The sequence below is a fragment of the Tachypleus tridentatus genome, chromosome 4, assembly GCF_004210375.1.
Source record: "Tachypleus tridentatus isolate NWPU-2018 chromosome 4, ASM421037v1, whole genome shotgun sequence".
Classification (NCBI taxonomy): domain Eukaryota; kingdom Metazoa; phylum Arthropoda; class Merostomata; order Xiphosura; family Limulidae; genus Tachypleus; species Tachypleus tridentatus.
The window spans coordinates 14,024,322-14,044,417 of record NC_134828.1 but is presented as its reverse complement, the minus strand read 5'-3'; the positions used below and the strand labels follow the sequence as shown (position 1 = coordinate 14,044,417).

Genomic DNA, 20,096 nt, shown 5'->3' with positions numbered 1-20,096 from the left:
TTAACTTATTTATATGATTATTGGGAATATCCATCTCATTGGAGAAACACTCATTCTTCAAAGTTCCTGTTCTAGCCTAAATCTGGAACAACAGAAAGTCAGTCTTCTCAGAACAGTGCAGCAACCTCACCTATAGAAAGTGAAGCATCTCCTGATTTGTCGTCAATCTCTGGTACTGCAGTAGTAGGTAGTAAACCAGCTAGTGATGCACAAAGTTTATCTTCTGAGAAAAAGCAGTCTCCTGTTTCAGAAACAAGGTAATCGTTACGTTAATTGGTCGAAACAGATACGACTCTGAGTTGTATATTTTGTTAAACGCTTGAATGGCAGTCTTGTAAATCGACTCAAAAACTGCTCAGTTTTAAATAACTAATGTTTCCTCTTTTTTCAGCTCCACTGACACAGCTTTGCCTTCTGCTGATGAAAGTGTTAACATCACTACAGCAGAGTCGAGCCTTGTGTTAGGAGAGGACTATCAGAGAATGGTTCAACAAATAATGGAAATGGGTTATGAAAGACAAAAAGTTGAAAAAGCACTTAGAGCAAGCTACAACAATCCCGATAGAGCTGTAGAATATTTACTTACTGTGAGTCCTATTTCATGACACTATAGAATATTTACCCTTGCTCTTATTTTAGTCTTGTAATTAATTGTTTGTGTGAAATTGCCACTGTAATTTCATAACATATTTCTTGTGACTGAGGTTTGGCTCTTATAGACTTTACAGTAAAACCTTAGTGTATGTGGTGAAATTTGTATATAAATCAATAAGTTTTTAAAATATTTCACTTCTAAACCTTTATAAAACAGAAGCAGAGATGCCAACCATTACGATTTTGGTGTATACATTACAACTATACACTCATACAGACAAATATTACGACTTGTTGCAACTCCCAAATTATTATATATTATATAGGCCTATACGATAAAGTGATAAATTGTTCCCCCAGGACTTGAAAGGGGTGAAAAGAAAATTTATAGTGAGATACAAATAAATTTTGATAACAAGTAAAAGACATAGTCCAAATGGCTACTTGTGATAATCATGTTTGTGCTTGAAATAATAAAAAATACTTGTATCTCCGACATCTGCCAATAGTTTGAGTGCGGTGCTTCTCCATACTGGGTACGTGGGGAATCCATAGTTACATCATTAGTGCTTGTCAGCCAATCAGCGCTTCCGTAGATGGGTATTTCTCGTTTTCTAAGTGGCATAGAAACACCAATGTGATCATTCACAAGATGGAAAAAAAAGAGGCTTTGTTCACCAGATTGTCTTGTTTCTGGCAAATCTAAAAGGACTAAAACTGGGAATCAAAAATTTAGGAAAGAGTATAGTGCAAAATATCTGGTCATTGCATCAAAGGTCAGTGACAGTCATGCATTTTATACAGTTTGTCATATCGATTTTTCTGTGGTGCATGGTGGGATAAACAATTGTTCCAGACATACAAAATTGGCATCTCATCAACAAAAGGCTGAGGCAAAGACAAAAACGATGCAGATAATGATTATGAGTAATAATTAAGAATATGAAATCATAAATGCAGAAGTGATGTTCACGCTATTCGTCATTGCTCATAATTTACCGCTAGCTGTAGCTGATCATGCAGGACATCTATTCAGAAAAATGTTCCCAGACTCTGATATAGCAAAAAAATATGGCTGTGCTAGAACCAAAACTACAGTCATTGTACAAATGTTGGATTGTGAAGATGACAAAAGGATTTCAAGTAGAACTCCCAACCATCCAGAGACTTTCTCATGAAAGCAAAGGCTGCAACAGCAGCAAAACTATTACAATAAGTGTCATAAACATGATATAAACTAGTCCTTACACAAAGGCTTTTTCTGCTTACTGTTTGTGCATGTTCAATGTTGTTTCACCAGTATGTTTTGTTACTTTGAACTAAATAAGACATAATTTCAAAAGATGAGTAAGATGAGTAAACATATCAAACTTACTTCAGAATTGTGGTTTATAAATTAATAGACTGTTGCCTTACGGTGTTTTATGTATCAGGTCATCCCTTAAGTGATGTCTAATTTTAGGTTCAGAAAAGAGAAAGGATTTCAAATGCTTTTAATGTTATTTAATCAATAATATGTTCCATTATTATTAATTACTTCCTGCCAATGATTCACAAGCTTCTGAATGCCACTTCCTATAAAATTCTTGGGGTTTGGAGGAAAAGAATATACAGAGGGTAGTTTTGACATCTTCATGTGTTCCAAGCTTTTTTCTATCAAGATAGTTCTGCAAACTTTAAAACAGATGATAATCAGATGTGACAAGGTCTGGAGATTAAGGAGGATGTGGATGTTTTCCCAGTCTAGTTCTTTAATCTTTACAGATGTGATCCTTGTTGTATGGAACCGTGCATTATCCTGGTGTAACACAACACCTTTATGATTGATCAAAGTGGGCTTTTTTTTTTCAGTGCAACATTTAAACACACTAACTGTTGACAGTAGAAGTCTGATGTAATCGTTACATTGAATCTCAGTAATTCAAAGTGGATCACGCCAACAATATCCCACCAAACGCTGAAATAGATTGATATCTTTGGGGAACATTCTCATGCCATTTAACTGTTATGTTCCTTTATATATAAATTAAAAACAGGAATGTGTTTTATAAAAATAATACTCGTCCTATGTTCAAAGGTTTTTATTATGAATGCAGCACTTAACATTGTTATAATATATCAATTTTTCATCTTCAGTCACTAACCTGTCCAAAACAGATGAGTTACATTCGCAAGAGTGCAGGGAAGTCTGAACATTTTTATACACGTCCTACTATATATTTTAGTCATTAAAACCTACAAAGACAGAAATGATGTTCTTTCTGTATTAACTTTTTGGGCATTACTTATGGATTGACCTGATAGAAATTTTCATCCAGTGGAGGCTTAAGTGGTTGTATTTATTATCCATTTTCATTGCTATGTGTAAGTTAGCTTTTTTTTTTTTTCCACATCTTTTGATAAAAAAGAATAAAATTTCAAAATAATTAATATTTAAATCTACATTCAATTATATAAGCTGTAATTTAGTACTAACAGTATTTTGTACAAATTTTCTCTCCTCAGTCATCTTTTGTTAAATAATAACTTTAAGAAATAAAATAAATTCATTCAATATCATTAGATATTTTCTCCTCGTAGTTATTGTTATAACTCCTAAACATAATTTTGTCTTGTACATTATCAGAAATGTTCTGACAGTAACTGAACTGAATTATCTGTGTAACATTGCTTTGTCACTACATACTGATAAGGTTTCATTTCTAGGTTTAAAATACTGTATTCTACACTTCTGCAGCTACACTGCTAGTTGTGAAATACTCAACATGATTGCTAGTTATCTGTTTATCTTAATTACATCCAATGAACATCAGGAGAGACAACTGCTAAGAAGACATTTAAAATATCCATCAGTTAAAGCAAACAATAATTAGTATTACTGAAACATTTTGTTTCATTCCTGAAGGGTATTCCCTCTCATCCTGAACCCTCGCAGTCTCCAAGGGAAGAAGCTACAGCTCCAGTCACTACCACATCTTCCAATACAAGTACCACTGTTTCAGCATCAGAAAGTGGAGGTAAGTACACATTCAGCTAATATTTTGTATGACATTTAAAGCATTCTGTAAGTTTATCTTGAGTGTATTTGTGATTACCTGTTTTATTAATTCAAATCTTTTAGTAAGATATCTGTTAATTTTTTTAACGCTGTTTTGATTTACAGTATATTGGTTGTGGAAGTGTCTGACCCAAATCTTAAGTTGGCCTAACCTCATGAGATACATGGATTATGGCTAAAGATATTGCTTGTAATGAGAGTGCCCAATTAATAGAACCATGCATCCTAATGTTTACAAGTAAAAATGTTGTAACAATATATTTAGTTAGTTACGTTCGTTATTGAATTGTCTTCAAACTATTATCTTTGGAGGTAGCTTTCTGTGTTAACGAATTTAATATTTACTGACTACAGCATATGATACGAGGTTTTTTATTATTATTAGAACTTACTTGTACCAGTAATGTTTCTCCTTTGTGGGAAAACCCTTTGCTAGGCTTTTAGTTAAGTAACATGACTATAATCTGGTTTTCATTAGATGTTAAGTGTCTCCAGAGAAAATTGAAGAATAATCAAAACCAGGAATACCACAACAAAAATCATGGTTGTGGTTGGCATGCTTGGTTTATCAGTAGAGTACTTCACAGTTTCCATGAACTAGTTAAATGTGAAAACAATATTAAGAAACTACAAAGTACTGATAATCAATATTAGTAAAAATTAAAAATTGTCATGTAATTCACTGAAAGCAGTTGAAAATAACTCCAGATATTGTTTAGATTTTGAGAGCAGTTCAGGTTCATGGAAATAGTGTGTGTGTGGGTGCCTAGAATGCTAGAAATAGTGTGTGTGCGTGCGTGGGTGCCTAGAATGCTAGAAATAGTGTGTGTGTGGGTGCCTAGAATGCTAGAAATAGTGTGTGTGTGTGTGGGTGCCTAGAATGCTAAAGACTTAAACCCCCGACACTAGTTTGTTGACTTAATCGCAGTATTGATAGCATTTATGTTAATGTGAACCTTAATATTTTTATGAACCATGTAACTAACAACTTGTGTATCCACAAGCAGTTTGGTGTATTAAAACTTTAGAAGTACGAATTTAAAAACAAACGATTCATACCCTCCATCACTGATTTGATATTTAAGATGCATTTTAAATGTTCTGATATTAAACTTTCAGAATTGGAGAGAGGGGTATAACTTACTAAAAAACAGTTTAGTTATTTATAAAGAAAATTAAAAAGAGTAAGGACATTTAGTAATATTACATTGTGACCTCCTTAACCAAATGAATTGTTCTTGAAAGAGTAAGGACATTTAGTAATATTACATTGTGACCTTCTTAACCAAATGAATTGTTCTTGAAAGAGTAAGGACATTTAGTAATATTACATTGTGGCTTCCTTAACCAAATGAATTGTTCTTGAAAGAGTAAGGACATTTAGTAATTAACATTGTGGCTTCCTTAACCAAATGAATTGTTCTTGAAAGAGTAAGGACATTTAGTAATATTACATTGTGAAATTGTTCTTGAAAGAGTAAGGACATTTAGTAATATTACATTGTGACCTCCTTAACCATTTAGTAAGGACATTTAGTAATATTACATTGTGGCTTCCTTAACCAAATGAATTGTTCTTGAAAGAGTAAGGACATTTAGTAATATTACATTGTGACCTCCTTAACCAAATGAATTGTTCTTGAAAGAGTAAGGACATTTAGTAATATTACATTGTGGCCTCCTTAACCAAATGAATTGTTCTTGAAAGAGTAAGGACATTTAGTAATATTACATTGTGGCCTCCTTAACCAAATGAATTGTTCTTGAAAGAGTAAGGACATTTAGTAATATTACATTGTGACCTTCTTAACCAAATTAATTGTTCTTGAAAGAGTAAGGACATTTAGTAATATAACATTGTGGCTTCCTTAACCAAATGAATTGTTCTTGAAAGAGTAAGGACATTTAGACATTGTAATATTACCTCCTTAACCAAATGAATTGTTCTTGAAAGAGTAAGGACATTTAGTAATATTACATTGTGACCTCCTTAACCAAATGAATTGTTCTTGAAAGAGTAAGGACATTTAGTAATATTACATTGTGACCTCCTTAACCAAATGAATTGTTCTTGAAAGAGTAAGGACATTTAGTAATATTACATTGTGACCTCCTTAACCAAATGAATTGTTCTTGAAAGAGTAAGGACATTTAGTAATATTACATTGTGACCTCCTTAACCAAATGAATTGTTCTAGAAAGAGTAAGGACATTTAGTACATATTACATTGTGGCTTCCTTAACCAAATGAATTGTTCTTGAAAGAGTAAGGACATTTAGTAATATTACATTGTGGCCTCCTTAACCAAATGAATTGTTCTTGAAAGAGTAAGGACATTTAGTAATATTACATTGTGACCTCCTTAACCAAATGAATTGTTCTTGAAAGAGTAAGGACATTTAGTAATATTACATTGTGACCTCCTTAACCAAATGAATTGTTCTTGAAAGAGTAAGGACATTTAGTAATATTAACATTGTGACCTCCTTAACCAAATGAATTGTTCTTGAAAGAGTAAGGACATTTAGTAATATTACATTGTGACCTCCTTAACCAAATGAATTGTTCTTGAAAGAGTAAGGACATTTAGTAATATTACATTGTGACCTCCTTAACCAAATGAATTGTTCTTGAAAGAGTAAGGACATTTAGTAATATTACATTGTGACCTCCTTAACCAAATGAATTGTTCTTGAAAGAGTAAGGACATTTAGTAATATTACATTGTGACCTCCTTAACCAAATGAATTGTTCTTGAAAGAGTAAGGACATTTAGTAATATTACATTGTGGCCTCCTTAACCAAATGAATTGTTCTTGAAAGAGTAAGGACATTTAGTAATATACATTGTGGCCTCCTTAACCAAATGAATTGTTCTTGAAAGAGTAAGGACATTTAGTAATATTACATTGTGGCATTGTCCTTAACCAAATGAATTGTTCTTGAAAGAGTAAGGACATTTAGTAATATTACATTGTGACCTCCTTAACCAAATGAATTGTTCTTGAAAGAGTAAGGACATTTAGTAATATTACATTGTGACCTCCTTAACCAAATGAATTGTTCTTGAAAGAGTAAGGACATTTAGTAATGATATTACATTGTGACCTCCTTAACCAAATGAATTGTTCTTGAAAGAGTAAGGACATTTAGTAATGATATTACATTGTGACCTCCTTAACCAAATGAATTGTTCTTGAAAGAGTAAGGACATTTAGTAATATTACATTGTGGCCTCCTTAACCAAATGAATTGTTCTTGAAAGAGTAAGGACATTTTGTAATGATATTACATTGTGACCTCCTTAACCAAATGAATTGTTCTTGAAAGAGTAAGGACATTTAGTAATGATATTACATTGTGACCTCCTTAACCAAATGAATTGTTCTTGAAAGAGTAAGGACATTTAGTAATATTACATTGTGACCATTGTTCTTGAAAGAGTAAGGACATTTAGTAATATTACATTGTCACATCTTAACCAAATAAATTTTTCTTGAAAGAGTAAGGACATTTAGTAATATTACATTGTGACCTCCTTAACCAAATGAATTGTTCTTGAAAGAGTAAGGACATTTGAATTGTTCTTGAAAGAGTAGGACATTTAGTGACCTCCTTAACCAAATGAATTGTTCTTGAAAGAGTAAGGACATTTAGTAATATTACATTGTGACCTCCTTAACCAAATGAATTGTTCTTGAAAGAGTAAGGACATTTAGTAATATTACATTGTGGCTTCCTTAACCAAATGAATTGTTCTTGAAAGAGTAAGGACATTTAGTAATATTACATTGTGACCTCCTTAACCAAATGAATTGTTCTTGAAAGAGTAAGGACATTTAGTAATATTACATTGTGACCTCCTTAACCAAATGAATTGTTCTTGAAAGAGTAAGGACATTTAGTAATGATATTACATTGTGGCTTCATTAACAAATGAATTGTTCTTGAAAGAGTAAGGACTAGTAATATTTGGCTTCCTTAACCAATTGTTCTTGAAAGAGTAAGGACATTTAGTAATATTCCTTAACCAAATGAATTGTTCTTGAAAGAGTAAGGACATTTAGTAATATTACATTGTGACCTCCTTAACCAAATGAATTGTTCTTGAAAGAGTAAGGACATTTAGTAATATTACATTGTGACCTCCTTAACCAAATGAATTGTTCTTGAAAGAGTAAGGACATTTAGTAATATTACATTGTGACCTCCTTAACCAAATGAATTGTTCTTGAAAGAGTAAGGACATTTAGTAATATTACATTGTGACCTTCTTAACCAAATGAATTGTTCTTGAAAGAGTAAGGACATTTAGTAATATTACATTGTGACCTCCTTAACCAAATGAATTGTTCTTGAAAGAGTAAGGACATTTAGTAATATTACATTGTGGCTTCCTTAACCAAATGAATTGTTCTTGAAAGAGTAAGGACATTTAGTAATATAACATTGTGGCTTCCTTAACCAAATGAATTGTTCTTGAAAGAGTAAGGACATTTAGTAATATTACATTGTGACTTCCTTAACCAAATGAATTGTTCTTGAAAGAGTAAGGACATTTAGTAATATTACATTGTGACCTCCTTAACCAAATGAATTGTTCTTGAAAGAGTAAGGACATTTAGTAATATTACATTGTGACCTCCTTAACCAAATGAATTGTTCTTGAAAGAGTAAGGACATTTAGTAATATTACATTGTGGCCTCCTTAACCAAATGAATTGTTCTTGAAAGAGTAAGGACATTTAGTAATGATATTACATTGTGGCTTCCTTAACCAAATGAATTGTTCTTGAAAGAGTAAGGACATTTAGTAATATTACATTGTGACCTCCTTAACCAAATGAATTGTTCTTGAAAGAGTAAGGACATTTAGTAATAAGGACATTTATAATATTACATTGTGGCTTCCTTAACCAAATGAATTGTTCTTGAAAGAGTAAGGACATTTAGTAATATTACATTGTGACCTCCTCCTTAACCAAATTAACCAAATGAATTGTTCTTGAAAGAGTAAGGACATTTAGTAATATTACATTGTGACCTCCTTAACCAAATGAATTGTTCTTGAAAGAGTAAGGACATTTAGTAATATTACATTGTGACCTCCTTAACCAAATGAATTGTTCTTGAAAGAGTAAGGACATTTAGTAATATTACATTGTGACCTCCTTAACCAAATGAATTGTTCTTGAAAGAGTAAGGACATTTAGTAATATTACATTGTGACCTCCTTAACCAAATGAATTGTTCTTGAAAGAGTAAGGACATTTAGTAATATTACATTGTGACCTCCTTAACCAAATGAATTGTTCTTGAAAGAGTAAGGACATTTAGTAATATTACATTGTGACCTCCTTAACCAAATGAATTGTTCTTGAAAGAGTAAGGACATTTAGTAATATTACATTGTGACCTCCTTAACCAAATGAATTGTTCTTGAAAGAGTAAGGACATTTAGTAATATTACATTGTGCTTCCTTAACCAAATGAATTGTTCTTAACCAAATGAATTGTTCTTGAAAGAGTAAGGACATTTAGTAATATTACATTGTGACCTCCTTAACCAAATGAATTGTTCTTGAAAGAGTAAGGACATTTAGTAATATTACATTGTGGCCTCCTTAACCAAATGAATTGTTCTTGAAAGAGTAAGGACATTTAGTAATATTACATTGAATCCTTAACCAAATGAATTGTTCTTGAAAGAGTAAGGACATTTAGTAATATTACATTGTGACCTCCTTAACCAAATGAATTGTTCTTGAAAGAGTAAGGACATTTAGTAATATTACATTGTGACCTCCTTAACCAAATGAATTGTTCTTGAAAGAGTAAGGACATTTAGTAATATTACATTGTGGCCTCCTTAACCAAATAAATTGTTCTTGAAAGAGTAAGGACATTTAGTAATATTACATTGTGGCTTCCTTAACCAAATGAATTGTTCTTGAAAGAGTAAGGACATTTAGTAATATTACATTGTGGCCTCCTTAACCAAATGAATTGTTCTTGAAAGAGTAAGGACATTTAGTAATATTACATTGTGACCTCCTTAACCAAATGAATTGTTCTTGAAAGAGTAAGGACATTTAGTAATATTACATTGTGACCTCCTTAACCAAATGAATTGTTCTTGAAAGAGTAAGGACATTTAGTAATATTACATTGTGACCTCCTTAACCAAATGAATTGTTCTTGAAAGAGTAAGGACATTTAGTAATATTACATTGTGACCTCCTTAACCAAATGAATTGTTCTTGAAAGAGTAAGGACATTTAGTAATATAACATTGTGATATCCTTAACCAAATGAATTGTTCTTGAAAGAGTAAGGACATTTAGTAATATAACATTGTGGCTTCCTTAACCAAATGAATTGTTCTTGAAAGAGTAAGGACATTTAGTAATATTACATTGTGGCCTCCTTAACCAAATGAATTGTTCTTGAAAGAGTAAGGACATTTAGTAATATTACATTGTGACTTCCTTAACCAAATGAATTGTTCTTGAAAGAGTAAGGACATTTAGTAATATTACATTGTGACCTCCTTAACCAAATGAATTGTTCTTGAAAGAGTAAGGACATTTAGTAATATTACATTGTGGCCTCCTTAACCAAATGAATTGTTCTTGAAAGAGTAAGGACATTTAGTAATGATATTACATTGTGACCTCCTTAACCAAATGAATTGTTCTTGAAAGAGTAAGGACATTTAGTAATATTACATTGTGACCTCCTTAACCAAATGAATTGTTCTTGAAAGAGTAAGGACATTTAGTAATATTACATTGTGGCTTCCTTAACCAAATGAATTGTTCTTGAAAGAGTAAGGATATTTAGTAATATACATTGTGGCTTCCTTAACCAAATGAATTGTTCTTGAAAGAGTAAGGACATTTAGTAATATTACATTGTGGCTTCCTTAACCAAATGAATTGTTCTTGAAAGAGTAAGGACATTTAGTAATATTACATTGTGGCTTCCTTAACCAAATGAATTGTTCTTGAAAGAGTAAGGACATTTAGTAATATTACATTGTGACTTCCTTAACCAAATGAATTGTTCTTGAAAGAGTAAGGACATTTAGTAATATTACATTGTGGCCTCCTTAACCAAATGAATTGTTCTTGAAAGAGTAAGGACATTTAGTAATATTACATTGTGGCCTCCTTAACCAAATGAATTGTTCTTGAAAGAGTAAGGACATTTAGTAATATTACATTGTGACCTCCTTAACCAAATGAATTGTTCTTGAAAGAGTAAGGACATTTAGTAATATTACATTGTGACCTCCTTAACCAAATGAATTGTTCTTGAAAGAGTAAGGACATTTAGTAATATTACATTGTGACCTTCCTTAACCAAATGAATTGTTCTTGAAAGAGTAAGGACATTTAGTAATGATATTACATTGTGGCTTCCTTAACCAAATGAATTGTTCTTGAAAGAGTAAGGACATTTAGTAATATTACATTGTGGCTTCCTTAACCAAATGAATTGTTCTTGAAAGAGTAAGGACATTTAGTACAGGACATTTTAGTAAGGACATTTAGTAATATTACATTGTGACCTCCTTAACCAAATGAATTGTTCTTGAAAGAGTAAGGACATTTAGTAGTATTAACATTGTGGACATTGTGACCTCCTTAACCAAATGAATTGTTCTTGAAAGAGTAAGGACATTTAGTAATATTACATTGTGACCTCCTTAACCAAATGAATTGTTCTTGAAAGAGTAAGGACATTTAGTAATATTACATTGTGACCTCCTTAACCAAATGAATTGTTCTTGAAAGAGTAAGGACATTTAGTAATATTACATTGTGACCTCCTTAACCAAATGAATTGTTCTTGAAAGAGTAAGGACATTTAGTAATAATATAACATTGTGGACATTTTCCTTAACCAAATGAATTGTTCTTGAAAGAGTAAGGACATTTAGTAATATAACATTGTGGCTTCCTTAACCAAATGAATTGTTCTTGAAAGAGTAAGGACATTTAGTAATATAACATTGTGGCTTCCTTAACCAAATGAATTGTTCTTGAAAGAGTAAGGACATTTAGTAATATTACATTGTGGCCTCCTTAACCAAATGAATTGTTCTTGAAAGAGTAAGGACATTTAGTAATATTACATTGTGACCTCCTTAACCAAATGAATTGTTCTTGAAAGAGTAAGGACATTTAGTAATATTACATTGTGACCTCCTTAACCAAATGAATTGTTCTTGAAAGAGTAAGGACATTTAGTAATATTACATTGTGGCCTCCTTAACCAAATGAATTGTTCTTGAAAGAGTAAGGACATTTAGTAATATTACATTGTGACCTCCTTAACCAAATGAATTGTTCTTGAAAGAGTAAGGACATTTAGTAATATTACATTGTGACCTCCTTAACCAAATGAATTGTTCTTGAAAGAGTAAGGACATTTAGTAATATTACATTGTGGCTTCCTTAACCAAATGAATTGTTCTTGAAAGAGTAAGGACATTTAGTAATATTACATTGTGACCTCCTTAACCAAATGAATTGTTCTTAAGGACATTTAGAGTAAGGACATTTAGTAATATAAGGACATTGTAATATTACATTGTGCCTCCTTAACCAAATGAATTGTTCTTGAAAGAGTAAGGACATTTAGTAATATTACATTGTGGCTTCCTTAACCAAATGAATTGTTCTTGAAAGAGTAAGGACATTTAGTAATATTACATTGTGGCCTCCTTAACCAAATGAATTGTTCTTGAAAGAGTAAGGACATTTAGTAATATTACATTGTGGCCTCCTTAACCAAATGAATTGTTCTTGAAAGAGTAAGGACATTTAGTAATATTACATTGTGGCCTCCTTAACCAAATGAATTGTTCTTGAAAGAGTAAGGACATTTAGTAATATTACATTGTGACCTTCTTAACCAAATGAATTGTTCTTGAAAGAGTAAGGACATTTAGTAATATTACATTGTGACCTCCTTAACCAAATGAATTGTTCTTGAAAGAGTAAGGACATTTAGTAATATTACATTGTGACCTCCTTAACCAAATGAATTGTTCTTGAAAGAGTAAGGACATTTAGTAATATTACATTGTGGCCTCCTTAACCAAATGAATTGTTCTTGAAAGAGTAAGGACATTTAGTAATATTACATTGTGGACTTCCTTAACCAAATTAATTGTTCTTGAAAGAGTAAGGACATTTAGTAATATTACATTGTGGCTTCCTTAACCAAATGAATTGTTCTTGAAAGAGTAAGGACATTTAGTAATATTACATTGTGGCTTCCTTAACCAAATGAATTGTTCTTGAAAGAGTAAGGACATTTAGTAATATTACATTGTGACCTCCTTAACCAAATGAATTGTTCTTGAAAGAGTAAGGACATTTAGTAATATTACATTGTGGCCTCCTTAACCAAATGAATTGTTCTTGAAAGAGTAAGGACATTTAGTAATATTACATTGTGGCCTCCTTAACCAAATGAATTGTTCTTGAAAGAGTAAGGACATTTAGTAATATTACATTGTGACCTCCTTAACCAAATGAATTGTTCTTGAAAGAGTAAGGACATTTAGTAATATTACATTGTGACCTCCTTAACCAAATGAATTGTTCTTGAAAGAGTAAGGACATTTAGTAATATTACATTGTGACCTCCTTAACCAAATGAATTGTTCTTGAAAGAGTAAGGACATTTAGTAATATTACATTGTGACCTCCTTAACCAAATGAATTGTTCTTGAAAGAGTAAGGACATTTAGTAATATTACATTGTGACCTCCTTAACCAAATGAATTGTTCTTGAAAGAGTAAGGACATTTAGTAATATTACATTGTGGCTTCCTTAACCAAATGAATTGTTCTTGAAAGAGTAAGGACATTTAGTAATATTACATTGTGGCTTCCTTAACCAAATGAATTGTTCTTGAAAGAGTAAGGACATTTAGTAATATTACATTGTGGCCTCCTTAACCAAATGAATTGTTCTTGAAAGAGTAAGGACATTTAGTAATATTACATTGTGGCCTCCTTAACCAAATGAATTGTTCTTGAAAGAGTAAGGACATTTAGTAATATTACATTGTGACCTCCTTAACCAAATGAATTGTTCTTGAAAGAGTAAGGACATTTAGTAATATTACATTGTGACCTCCTTAACCAAATGAATTGTTCTTGAAAGAGTAAGGACATTTAGTAATTTACATTGTGGCTTCATTAACCAAATGAATTGTTCTTGAAAGAGTAAGGACATTTAGTAATATTACATTGTGGCCTCCTTAACCAAATGAATTGTTCTTGAAAGAGTAAGGACATTTAGTAATATTACATTGTGACCTCCTTAACCAAATGAATTGTTCTTGAAAGAGTAAGGACATTTAGTAATATTACATTGTGACCTTCTTAACCAAATTAATTGTTCTTGAAAGAGTAAGGACATTTAGTAATATTACATTGTGGCTTCCTTAACCAAATGAATTGTTCTTGAAAGAGTAAGGACATTTAGTAATATTACATTGTGACCTCCTTAACCAAATGAATTGTTCTTGAAAGAGTAAGGACATTTAGTAATATTACATTGTGACCTCCTTAACCAAATGAATTGTTCTTGAAAGAGTAAGGACATTTAGTAATATTACATTGTGACCTCCTTAACCAAATGAATTGTTCTTGAAAGAGTAAGGACATTTAGTAATATTACATTGTGGCCTCCTTAACCAAATGAATTGTTCTTGAAAGAGTAAGGACATTTAGTAATATTACATTGTGGCTTCCTTAACCAAATGAATTGTTCTTGAAAGAGTAAGGACATTTAGTAATATTACATTGTGACCTCCTTAACCAAATGAATTGTTCTTGAAAGAGTAAGGACATTTAGTAATGATATTACATTGTGACCTCCTTAACCAAATGAATTGTTCTTGAAAGAGTAAGGACATTTAGTAATATTACATTGTGGCCTCCTTAACCAAATGAATTGTTCTTGAAAGAGTAAGGACATTTAGTAATATTACATTGTGACCTCCTTAACCAAATGAATTGTTCTTGAAAGAGTAAGGACATTTAGTAATATTACATTGTGGCCTCCTTAACCAAATGAATTGTTCTTGAAAGAGTAAGGACATTTAGTAATATTACATTGTGGCTTCCTTAACCAAATGAATTGTTCTTGAAAGAGTAAGGACATTTAGTAATATTACATTGTGGCCTCCTTAACCAAATGAATTGTTCTTGAAAGAGTAAGGACATTTAGTAATATTACATTGTGACCTCCTTAACCAAATGAATTGTTCTTGAAAGAGTAAGGACATTTAGTAATATTACATTGTGGCCTCCTTAACCAAATGAATTGTTCTTGAAAGAGTAAGGACATTTAGTAATATTACATTGTGACCTCCTTAACCAAATGAATTGTTCTTGAAAGAGTAAGGACATTTAGTAATATTACATTGTGACCTCCTTAACCAAATGAATTGTTCTTGAAAGAGTAAGGACATTTAGTAATATTACATTGTGACCTCCTTAACCAAATGAATTGTTCTTGAAAGAGTAAGGACATTTAGTAATATTACATTGTGACCTCCTTAACCAAATGAATTGTTCTTGAAAGAGTAAGGACATTTAGTAATATTACATTGTGACCTCCTTAACCAAATGAATTGTTCTTGAAAGAGTAAGGACATTTAGTAATATTACATTGTGGCCTCCTTAACCAAATGAATTGTTCTTGAAAGAGTAAGGACATTTAGTAATATAACATTGTGGCTTCCTTAACCAAATGAATTGTTCTTGAAAGAGTAAGGACATTTAGTAATATTACATTGTGGCTTCCTTAACCAAATGAATTGTTCTTGAAAGAGTAAGGACATTTAGTAATATTACATTGTGGCCTCCTTAACCAAATGAATTGTTCTTGAAAGAGTAAGGACATTTAGTTCTTGAAAGAGTAAGGACATTTAGTAATATTACATTGTGGCTTCCTTAACCAAATGAATTGTTCTTGAAAGAGTAAGGACATTTAGTAATATTACATTGTGACCTCCTTAACCAAATGAATTGTTCTTGAAAGAGTAAGGACATTTAGTAATATTACATTGTGACCTCCTTAACCAAATGAATTGTTCTTGAAAGAGTAAGGACATTTAGTAATATTACATTGTGACCTCCTTAACCAAATGAATTGTTCTTGAAAGAGTAAGGACATTTAGTAATATTACATTGTGACCTCCTTAACCAAATGAATTGTTCTTGAAAGAGTAAGGACATTTAGTAATATTACATTGTGGCTTCCTTAACCAAATGAATTGTTCTTGAAAGAGTAAGGACATTTAGTAATGATATTACATTGTGGCTTCCTTAACCAAATGAATTGTTCTTGAAAGAGTAAGGACATTTAGTAATATTACATTGTGGCTTCCTTAACCAAATGAATTGTTCTTGAAAGAGTAAGGACATTTAGTAATATTACATTGTGGCTTCCTTAACCAAATGAATTGTTCTTGAAAGAGTAAGGACATTTAGTAATATTACATTGTGACCTCCTTAACCAAATGAATTGTTCTTGAAAGAGTAAGGACATTTAGTAATATTACATTGTGACCTCCTTAACCAAATGAATTGTTCTTGAAAGAGTAAGGACATTTAGTAATATTACATTGTGGCTTCCTTAACCAAATGAATTGTTCTTGAAAGAGTAAGGACATTTAGTAATATAACATTGTGACCTCCTTAACCAAATGAATTGTTCTTGAAAGAGTAAGGACATTTAGTAATATTACATTGTGACCTCCTTAACCAAATGAATTGTTCTTGAAAGAGTAAGGACATTTAGTAATATTACATTGTGACCTCCTTAACCAAATGAATTGTTCTTGAAAGAGTAAGGACATTTAGTAATATTACATTGTGGCCTCCTTAACCAAATGAATTGTTCTTGAAAGAGTAAGGACATTTAGTAATATTACATTGTGGCCTCCTTAACCAAATGAATTGTTCTTGAAAGAGTAAGGACATTTAGTAATATTACATTGTGACCTCCTTAACCAAATGAATTGTTCTTGAAAGAGTAAGGACATTTAGTAATATAACATTGTGGCTTCCTTAACCAAATGAATTGTTCTTGAAAGAGTAAGGACATTTAGTAATATAACATTGTGGCTTCCTTAACCAAATGAATTGTTCTTGAAAGAGTAAGGACATTTAGTAATATAACATTGTGGCTTCCTTAACCAAATGAATTGTTCTTGAAAGAGTAAGGACATTTAGTAATATTACATTGTGGCCTCCTTAACCAAATGAATTGTTCTTGAAAGAGTAAGGACATTTAGTAATGTTACATTGTGATCTTAACCAAATGAATTGTTCTTGAAAGAGTAAGGACATTTAGTAATATTACATTGTGGCTTCCTTAACCAAATGAATTGTTCTTGAAAGAGTAAGGACATTTAGTAATATTACATTGTGACCTCCTTAACCAAATGAATTGTTCTTGAAAGAGTAAGGACATTTAGTAACCAAAATGAAAGAGTAAGGACATTGTTACTTCCTTAACCAAATGAATTGTTCTTGAAAGAGTAAGGACATTTAGTAATATTACATTGTGACCTCCTTAACCAAATGAATTGTTCTTGAAAGAGTAAGGACATTTAGTAATATTACATTGTGACCTCCTTAACCAAATGAATTGTTCTTGAAAGAGTAAGGACATTTAGTAATATTACATTGTGGCCTCCTTAACCAAATGAATTGTTCTTGAAAGAGTAAGGACATTTAGTAATATTACATTGTGGCTTCCTTAACCAAATGAATTGTTCTTGAAAGAGTAAGGACATTTAGTAATATATTAACATTGTGGCTTCCTTAACCAAATGAATTGTTCTTGAAAGAGTAAGGACATTTAGTAATATTACATTGTGGCTTCCTTAACCAAATGAATTGTTCTTGAAAGAGTAAGGACATTTAGTAATATTACATTGTGACCTTCTTAACCAAATGAATTGTTCTTGAAAGAGTAAGGACATTTAGTAATATTACATTGTGGCCTCCTTAACCAAATGAATTGTTCTTGAAAGAGTAAGGACATTTAGTAATATTACATTGTGACCTCCTTAACCAAATGAATTGTTCTTGAAAGAGTAAGGACATTTAGTAATATTACATTGTGACCTCCTTAACCAAATGAATTGTTCTTGAAAGAGTAAGGACATTTAGTAATATTACATTGTGGCTTCCTTAACCAAATGAATTGTTCTTGAAAGAGTAAGGACATTTAGTAATATTACATTGTGGCTTCCTTAACCAAATGAATTGTTCTTGAAAGAGTAAGGACATTTAGTAATATTACATTGTGGCTTCCTTAACCAAATGAATTGTTCTTGAAAGAGTAAGGACATTTAGTAATATTACATTGTGGCCTCCTTAACCAAATGAATTGTTCTTGAAAGAGTAAGGACATTTAGTAATATTACATTGTGACCTCCTTAACCATTGTGGCCTCCTTAACCAAATGAATTGTTCTTGAAAGAGTAAGGACATTTAGTAATATTACATTGTAACCTCCTTAACCAAATGAATTGTTCTTGAAAGAGTAAGGACATTTAGTAATATTACATTGTGGCCTCCTTAACCAAATGAATTGTTCTTGAAAGAGTAAGGACATTTAGTAATATTACATTGTGACCTCCTTAACCAAATGAATTGTTCTTGAAAGAGTAAGGACATTTAGTAATATTACATTGTGACCTCCTTAACCAAATGAATTGTTCTTGAAAGAGTAAGGACATTTAGTAATATTACATTGTGGCCTCCTTAACCAAATGAATTGTTCTTGAAAGAGTAAGGACATTTAGTAATATTACATTGTGGCCTCCTTAACCAAATGAATTGTTCTTGAAAGAGTAAGGACATTTAGTAATATTACATTGTGGCTTCCTTAACCAAATGAATTGTTCTTGAAAGAGTAAGGACATTTAGTAATATTACATTGTGGCCTCCTTAACCAAATGAATTGTTCTTGAAAGAGTAAGGACATTTAGTAATATTACATTGTGGCCTCCTTAACCAAATGAATTGTTCTTGAAAGAGTAAGGACATTTAGTAATATTACATTGTGGCCTCCTTAACCAAATGAATTGTTCTTGAAAGAGTAAGGACATTTAGTAATATTACATTGTGGCCTCCTTAACCAAATGAATTGTTCTTGAAAGAGTAAGGACATTTAGTAATATTACATTGTGGCCTCCTTAACCAAATGAATTGTTCTTGAAAGAGTAAGGACATTTAGTAATATAACATTGTGGCTTCCTTAACCAAATGAATTGTTCTTGAAAGAGTAAGGACATTTAGTAATATTACATTGTGGCCTCCTTAACCAAATGAATTGTTCTTGAAAGAGTAAGGACATTTAGTAATATTACATTGTGGCCTCCTTAACCAAATGAATTGTTCTTGAAAGAGTAAGGACATTTAGTAATATTACATTGTGGCCTCCTTAACCAAATGAATTGTTCTTGAAAGAGTAAGGACATTTAGTAATATTACATTGTGACCTCCTTAACCAAATGAATTGTTCTTGAAAGAGTAAGGACATTAGTAGTAATATTACATTGTGACCTCCTTAACCAAATGAATTGTTCTTGAAAGAGTAAGGACATTTAGTAATATTACATTGTGACCTCCTTAACCAAATCAATTGTTCTTGAAAGAGTAAGGACATTTAGTAATATTACATTGTGGCTTCCTTAACCAAATGAATTGTTCTTGAAAGAGTAAGGACATTTAGTAATATTACATTGTGGCTTCCTTAACCAAATGAATTGTTCTTGAAAGAGTAAGGACATTTAGTAATATTACATTGTGGCTTCCTTAACCAAATGAATTGTTCTTGAAAGAGTAAGGACATTTAGTAATATTACATTGTGGCCTCCTTAACCAAATGAATTGTTCTTGAAAGAGTAAGGACATTTAGTAATATTACATTGTGACTTCCTTAACCAAATGAATTGTTCTTGAAAGAGTAAGGACATTTAGTAATATTACATTGTGGCCTCCTTAACCAAATGAATTGTTCTTGAAAGAGTAAGGACATTTAGTAATATTACATTGTGGCCTCCTTAACCAAATGAATTGTTCTTGAAAGAGTAAGGACATTTAGTAATATTACATTGTGGCCTCCTTAACCAAATGAATTGTTCTTGAAAGAGTAAGGACATTTAGTAATATTACATTGTGGCCTCCTTAACCAAATGAATTGTTCTTGAAAGAGTAAGGACATTTAGTAATATTACATTGTGGCCTCCTTAACCAAATGAATTGTTCTTGAAAGAGTAAGGACATTTAGTAATATTACATTGTGACCTCCTTAACCAAATGAATTGTTCTTGAAAGAGTAAGGACATTTAGTACATTGTGACCTCCTTAACCAAATATTGTTCTTGAAAGA

The 20,096-nt window shown here is 31.4% G+C and overlaps 1 protein-coding gene across 2 annotated transcripts in view; it reads left to right on the top strand.

Annotated features, from left to right (window-relative positions):
• LOC143248601 (UV excision repair protein RAD23 homolog A-like) overlaps window positions 1–20,096 on the top strand; it is a 103,601-nt gene that overhangs the window by 13,312 nt on the left and 70,193 nt on the right. For both annotated transcript variants that reach the window (XM_076497095.1, XM_076497096.1), the window contains exons 4-6: window positions 76–257; window positions 392–587; window positions 3,500–3,611. In XM_076497095.1, coding sequence (XP_076353210.1) covers window positions 76–257; window positions 392–587; window positions 3,500–3,611 — 490 coding nt within the window. The remainder of the gene's footprint in view (window positions 1–75; window positions 258–391; window positions 588–3,499; window positions 3,612–20,096) is intronic.